Source organism: Papio anubis, chromosome 6, assembly GCF_008728515.1.
Source record: "Papio anubis isolate 15944 chromosome 6, Panubis1.0, whole genome shotgun sequence".
NCBI lineage: Eukaryota > Metazoa > Chordata > Mammalia > Primates > Cercopithecidae > Papio > Papio anubis.
The window spans coordinates 111456058-111463551 of record NC_044981.1 but is presented as its reverse complement, the minus strand read 5'-3'; the positions used below and the strand labels follow the sequence as shown (position 1 = coordinate 111463551).

General features: G+C 42.1%; 1 protein-coding gene across 6 annotated transcripts in view; it reads left to right on the top strand.

Annotated features, from left to right (window-relative positions):
- The window catches only part of MTHFD1L (methylenetetrahydrofolate dehydrogenase (NADP+ dependent) 1 like), a 234558-nt gene that overhangs the window by 131025 nt on the left and 96039 nt on the right, over positions 1-7494 (top strand). The window contains exon 21 of one of the 6 annotated variants that reach the window (XM_021937726.2): positions 4031-5682. The exons of the other annotated variants lie outside the window; for them this stretch is intronic. Coding sequence (XP_021793418.2) covers positions 4031-4044 — 14 coding nt within the window. The 3' untranslated portion in view covers positions 4045-5682. Of the gene's footprint in view, positions 1-4030; positions 5683-7494 lie in introns of those variants that run through there. 6 annotated transcript variants of the gene reach the window in all.

The following is a 7494-nucleotide window of genomic DNA, read 5'->3' as shown; positions in this document are numbered from 1 at the left end:
ACCTGTAATCTCAGCACTTTGGGAGGCCAAGGCAGGCGGATGCCTTGAGCCCAGGAGTTCGAGACCAGCCTGGGCAACATGGCAAAACCCCATGTCTACAAAAAAACACAAACATTCGCTGGGTGTGGTGGTGTGCTCCTGTGGTCCCAGCTGCTCAGGAGGCTGGTGTGGGAGGATCAACTGAGCCCTGGAGATCAAGGCTGAAGTGAGCTATGATTATACCACGGCCCTCCAGCCTGTCTCAAAAAAACAAAACAAAGCAAAAAAAAAAAAAAAAAAATACACACATTGACTAATAACACCAGCAACATTGTTTCATGGGAGCTGCCTCTGCTATTTGTACCAAAACTGAGTGGATTTTTCAGGCCAGGCCTGAGTAATCATTAAATCGATCTGCTTGTGAGAAACTGGTAGGTCTAGGCATGACCGCAAAGCTGGCAGGTCCGTCTCTTCCTTTCTTAAATAAGAAATCGCCAGAAGTAGGCTCTGTGCCTGCGACTCTTGAATGTTTAACTGAAATTCAGAGCAGCAATTGCATTTTATATGGCATCGTGTGTGTGCAAAAACTGAATCAAAATCTTGTGAAACAATACTACTTACTATATATGATGTAGTCTAATATTTTCTATCCTATTTTATTTCCTCTTTTTAATGTTGGTTGAAACTGTAAATTTACATAATGACAACTACTAGGACTCTATCTTGGTTCAAAAGTCCATGATCGGCCTGCTTGTATTGAGTTACTACATTGTACGATCTTATAATTGTAAAGTTTAAGATATTTTCCTTCTGTCTGTCTTAATTTATTCTGTAATCTCAGTTGTCCTGCCAGGAATGCTGGCATATTTACTTTGTTTGTGGATTCAGTAATCATAGTTTCTCTTGCCAAGTTACACTAATGGTACCAAAAAAAAAAAAAGTTACTGCATGGTTTTTGAAACTGTTCTTTCCTAGGAAGTTTTAAAGCAAAATGTTTTTACCTTTTATTGTTTACACAGGTAAAAGCATCCCTAATCCAAAAATCCGAACTCCAAAGAAGTGCTCAAAAATCCAAAGTTTTTTGAGTGACAACATGATGCCACAAGTGGAAAATTCCACGCCTGATCTCATGTGATGGGTTGCCATCAACATGCGGTTAAATCTTTCATATATGCACAAAATTACTGAAACTAATGTTCAGGGCCAGGCACAGTGGCTCACACCTGTTATCCCAGCATTTTGGCAGGCCAGGGCAGGTGGATCACTTGCTCAGGAGTTCAAGACCAGCCTAGGCAACATGGTGAAACCCTGTCTCCTCTAAAATTACAAAAAATAAAAATAAAAAGCAAAACAAAATTAGCTGGGCATGGTGGCACACATCTGTAGTCCCAGCTACTTGGGAGGCTGAGGTGGGAGAATCACTTGAACTGGGTGGCAGAGGTTGCAGTGAGCCAAGATCACGCCACTCACTGCAGCCTGGGCAGACAGAGGGAGACCCTGTCTTAAAATACATATGTGTGTGTGTGTGTGTGTGTGTGTGTATAGTATAGGCTATGTCTATAAGGGGTATATGAAATATAAATGAATTTCAGGTTTAGACTGGGGTCCCAACCCAAGATATCTGATTATGTATATGCAAATATTACAAAATCTGAAAAAATTTAAAAGCCAAAAATCACTTCAGTCTGGTGCCAACCATTTTGCATAACTACGTTTTCCATTTTGCATTTTGCAACCATTTTGCATAGTTCTGTAGTTCTTTCCCTTTTGGGTTTGTTTTCGTAACTGCTCAGTAAAAAGTGTTCTGTGTCATCTTTCCATTATTTTGGGCTAAATCATGTTAGTGGCCAAGCCTGTCAGAATTCATTTGTTTTGAGTTAACTTCCTGGTGTCCAGTTCTCAGGAGCTGCAAGAATAGAGCTCTTCCCCCATGCAATCATCCAAAATCCCCGGCCTCTAGCCAGGATTGGGGAACACCACTGTTGGCCAAGAGCAGAAGGCTTAACGCTCTAGTCATAGTCATGACACTGTACAAATTGTTCTTGTTCCCTACAAGAACATGGGAACTATTTGGATAATGGAGTTATGAATTTAATTCTGTTGAATTTTTATAAAGGACCTAAAAATAACCCTATATAATTTATTACATGTATAATCATATATTATAATTTTAAACGTGTATCATTTATAATATCGAAACATTTCTTTTCGGAAATTAAATTTCACTTTGGTCAAAATCATCTTACAAAACATGGTGACTCATCATGGTTCTAAATAATGTAAACCAGTGTCTGTAACTAACGCTCTGGAGGAAGGAAATTCTGAGTTCTGACACAAAAGCACATCGAAGTGGTTTTGATACTTTCAAAGTTTTTACTGCAACCAAAAATATGTTCATGTGTACCTGTCTCCTCTTTACACTGCTTACTTTCTCTGTTGCTTTTCCCAAATACGTCTCCAGTAACTTCCTCATGCTCTGTGCACCACCTCCAATCTTCCCCTCATGTGTATGAACTTGGCCATCACCAAAGAGGTGGAAAGGAAGAAGAGCACGTGCTAATATTAATATTGAGGTTTGGGTTGGGTGTGGTGGCTCACGCTGGTAATCCCAGAACTTTGGGAGGCCAATGCAGGTGGATCACAAGGTCAAGAGATTGAGACCATCCTGGCCAACATGGTGAAACCCCGTCTCTACTAAAAATACAAAAATTAGCTGGGCGTGGTGGTGCACACCTGTAGTCTCAGCTATTTGGGTGGCTGAGGCAGTAGAATTGCTTGAACCAGGGAGGTGGAGGTTGCAGTGAGCCAAGATCGTGCCACTGCACTCCAGCCTGGCAACAGAGAGACTCTGTCTCAAAAAAAATAAAATAAAATAAAATAAAAATTGAGGTTTGTACCGGTTTCTTTTTCCTTTAGGTCTCCTGATACGTGTCTAGTTAGTTCTATATACTTCCTGTAAATTTGACTCTAAGATATTTAATAAAACTAAACAGGGTTATATGTTAAATAGACAAATCCTAAAGAGCAGAAAGGATTTAGCGTTTAGTGAAATTTCATAGACTTAAGATGAGTTGGATCCTCAAAATTAATATATTCTAAACAAAGTTCTATTTTGAAGCTGCAGTAATAATGCCGAACTTCTCTTATAGCTAATTGAATGATTTATCCTGGTGTTGTCTGCTGGTACTCGCTGAAAAAGTCATTACGGTCCTCACTGTCTCCCCTTTAATTCAAGTTCGGAATTCATGTGTTTCTGTGACTTTTTTGGAGTTTATCTGCAGACAGCCTGCCGTTGAATACACGTGTTTACATAGGGCAGAAAAGGGCAACCTGAAGATTCTACTCTCTATTTCTTTTAGCACTGTTTGGCAATTAACACCCACAGCCCTTCAGAATGAGGTATCGTCCAGCCTACACCTTGCTTGTAGAAGCTCTACAAAGCTTCTATTTTTGTTTTTGATTTGTTGTGAGGAAGCAAAGTGTAGCCTTTACTTGAATGAAAGCTACAGTTTTATTTTTCTTTCTATTTACAAGAAATTCTTTTGATGATTAAGTTATCCAGATATGCCCCGTGCGCTCATATTTCATATCTCAACCTATTTTGAGCTGAGCTAGTTGCAAGGACTAGTTCTTCTGTGAGACCTGTGGCAGTCCATAAATTCAAGTTCGCGTCCAGACGTAATGGCGAACTCAATGTGTTGTATATTTGATATATGTTTGTTGCACACATGGAGAGAAAAGTTGTTACCATTGTAAAGTAGCTATGAAATCTGACAGTTCTAATTTCTTTATCTTCTGAGTAACCATGGAATAAAGGACCCCTTAGTGCCATAGCAAGGCAGAAGTTTAATTTGCAATTCTGGTGGCAACATCCAGGTATTTCAAGTAGAAATTAAGAAAACTTGAAGGAAAAATTATCTCAGCACTTCAGTTTAATTCTTTTTCAAAGTCCAAGGAGAGTTTTCCTCAGTGTAAAAGCAGAAATGAGAATTTCAGATCTAAAACGGTTCTTGCCTTTTCTTTTCCCTCCATGCACACGTGCTGACATCAGAAAGTACTGTTTGAAAAGAAAACCCAGGCTAGAGCACTGGAGTCACTCATTTCCCATCCAGCGAAGGGAGAGCTGGTGCCTGGCTGGAGGACGTTAGGAAGGCAAGTCTGGGGGTCTGATCACTCGGCTGGGAGGGGGTAAAATACTTGGACCTCAGGAGGCCGGACTACAGTGCCAGTGTTCTCTGTGTGGCCTGTTCCTGCCTGGGGTTGGGTACCAAGTCCAGGTGGAAGTGGTCCCTGGAGCATCCTCTCTCTGAAGTGTTTCTTTGTCAACCAGAAATTTTCCCTGCTGCTGCCCTAGAACTCATCACTGTTGACACATGGACCAAGAACTAGCAGAGGAGGTGATTTATAATCGCTAAATGAATTGCTCTGAAACAGACAACAAGCTCTCTGACTTAAGTAAAGGAAGGGAGGTGGGTGGAAAGGAAGGAGGATCATAAAGAACATTCTAGATTGCATACTTTGGTAATCACAGCAGGGCCTTATTGCAGTTAGAACAAAAGCCTGGACACACCTCTCAGTTCAGGAAAATAATTTAGAGCTACTTGTTAAATGCTGAAGTATTATTGAAGTACCAAGGGTTAAGATTTTCACTGAAAGCAAAACTGACCGAGCAGCTCAGCGAGGGAAATGCTACGTGATCAGTTGAAGTTTTGATGAGGGGTATGGAGTAGGGATTTTGGCAGAGGTTGCTAGCAGACAGGCCTTGGTTTTAGTCCAAGCTCTATCGCTTAATAGCTGTGTGACCTTGGGGAAAATTATAAAATTTTCCAGTCCTTAGTATTATAAACTGCAAATAGAGGAGAAAGATACCTCACAGATGTTGAAGGTGAAATGAGACAGGACACCTAGTACATTGCCTGGCTACGTAGAAAACGTTTCACAAATGTTAACTTCAGACCCTCTCCCCGTGCCTCGGTCTCTTAGAATAGTGTTTCCCCATCATGTGCACACTGAGTGGGAAGGCGGACAGCTGCCGTCACCCATGCTGCCCCATGTTGAGAGCATTTCTATTGACCTTCCCTTCTTCCCTGTGAAGCTAGTTCAGCCGTCACCTCATCACTGTTTTTCTTCTCCAGAGAGTGCTGGGTTGTAGTGACCACACTGTTGATTCAGCACATCCCAACCACGCTGGATGGAATTTTTACTGCGATAATTCATATTCCAGGATCTTATAGTGCATAGGGTTACAACGATTAGCATAATGATCTTGCACAATCTTTCTGCCTAGCATGTAGTGCATCTGTAATATTCTCAGAGGAGGCATCTAGGAAGCGCCAAGCTCCTTTGTCCTGCGTGAGCCACAGCAAGCTGTCTGCGCCTCAGTGCTATAGAGACTGTGGGTGGATTATTCCTTGTTGGGGGGTGGTAGGGGAATCCCAGCTGTCCTAGATGCCATTTACAACAATCAAAAATGCCTCCAGACCTTGCTAAGTGTCCAGGTGGGGAGTGGAATAGGCAGAATCGCCTCCAGTGGAGAAGGACTGAACTGTACTTAGGATTTGTGATTCTGTAGAAATGGGTTCTGTGAATGCACTAAAGCATGAGAACATCCAAAAATCAATGTGGCATGGAATTGAATTCAAATTTACCTGGATACAGGTAAATAAACACAATTTTGAAAGTACCAAACAATTAAAAAAAAAACACACACACACATTGAAAACGAAAAAGTCGGCCGGGTGCCGTGGCTCACGCCTATAATCCTAACACTTTGGGAGGCCAAGGCGGGCGGATCACCTGAGGTCAGAAGTTCGACACCAGCCTGACCAACATAGTGAAACCCCGACTCTACTAAAAATACAAAAATTAGCCGGGCATGGTGGCAGGTGCCTGTAGTCCCAGCTACTCGGGAAGCTGAGGCAAGAGAATCACTTGAACCTGGAGGGCAGAGGTTGCAGTGAGCCAGGATCGCACCATTGCATTCCAGCCTAGGCAAAAAGAGCGAAACTCCCTATCATTAAAAGAAAACGGGGTTGGGCGGGGAAGGTCAGAAAGACATTCTTCTTCACTGGGTGATGAATTAATCTTTCCCATCTTTGTCATGTTAAAAATGTGCCTGCGGCTGTTTCTCCACTAAATTAAGACATTGGCACACAGATGATTGTGTGTAAACACTAGGCACAATCGTAGGGGTTCAGTAATTATTGAATGAGAAGAAAGAAAGGTTGTTCTTGAATTATGTGATGTGCGTGTTTAATCATGTTTTTGAGCGGAACGCCGTATGTAGCAGACAGAACTCTGGGCTGGGCATCAGAGGGACCGGGGACCCCACACTGGGCTTTGTGTCATTATCTCCTCAAAGGAACTGGCCTGGTGCACAGGAGGCAGTTGGAGTACATTGTCCATACAGTTCCCATGTAGCTGTAGGGTTTTATGAACCCATATTTTAAAAGGCCTTCTAGTGAAGTGAGGATGTTAATGCCTTTTAAAAAAAAAAAAAAAAAAGAGAGAGAGAGAGAGAGATTAGTGATTACTCTAAAATCTGAGTCCTGGCCAGGACTCACGCCTGTAATCCCAGCACTTTGGGAGGCTGAGGCAGGCAGATCATTTGAGGTCAGGAGTTCAAGACCAGCCTGGCCAACATGGTGAAACCCTGTCTCTACTAAAAATACAAAAATTAGTGGGCCATGGTGGCATGCTCCTGTAATCCCAGTTACTTGGGAGGCTGAGGCAGAAGAATCACTTGAACGTGGGAGGCGGAGGTTGCAGTGAGCCAAGATCGCACCACTGCACTCCAGCCTGGGCAACAGAATGAGACTCCATCTCAAAAAGGAACAAAAAAATCCAAGTCCTAATTATCGCTGCAGCTTTCTTTAATGTGTGCAGTAAGTTGGGGACATACAGAATAACTTAAGATGTAGAAATCGTATCTCCTTCCCTGAATTATTTCATGGATACCACATTTGCCTGCCAGGAATGTTCTGTTGTTCTGGTGTTTTCATTTCTGCCATTGTCATTGTTTCTGCTTCGTTCTTACAATACGACTCTGGGTGCACCTTGGATGATCATGGAAAGGCAGCTACCTGGCTTTCCAGAACTGGTTTTGACTGTCCATCTGAACCCGGAGCTCTGTTTCCTGTGCAGGTTGCTCCAGTATTTATCCAAATTGTCAGTCCCCTCCCAACTCATACCCACTGACCCTTCCTTTCTCAGCTGATTATGGGTTTAAGTTTGAATCAAGCCATGCTATAGAATCACTATCTAGTAACTTCTGTGCTTGCACAATAAGAGTATTAGTCAGCATTTCCTGTTTTCATTCATATTGTAAGTTGAATAGCTGTAACAAAAGGGAAAGAGATTGCCAAGACAAATAATTCTTACGGCTTGTGCAAACATTTTATTGCAAGCCTTATTAAATATGCAGCTTTCAGAAGTCTACATGATGTGCCTTTCAGCAAAGCTAAATCCTACTATGTGGGCTTGCTTCATGACTTAAGAGCAAGTCTATGTTGAATT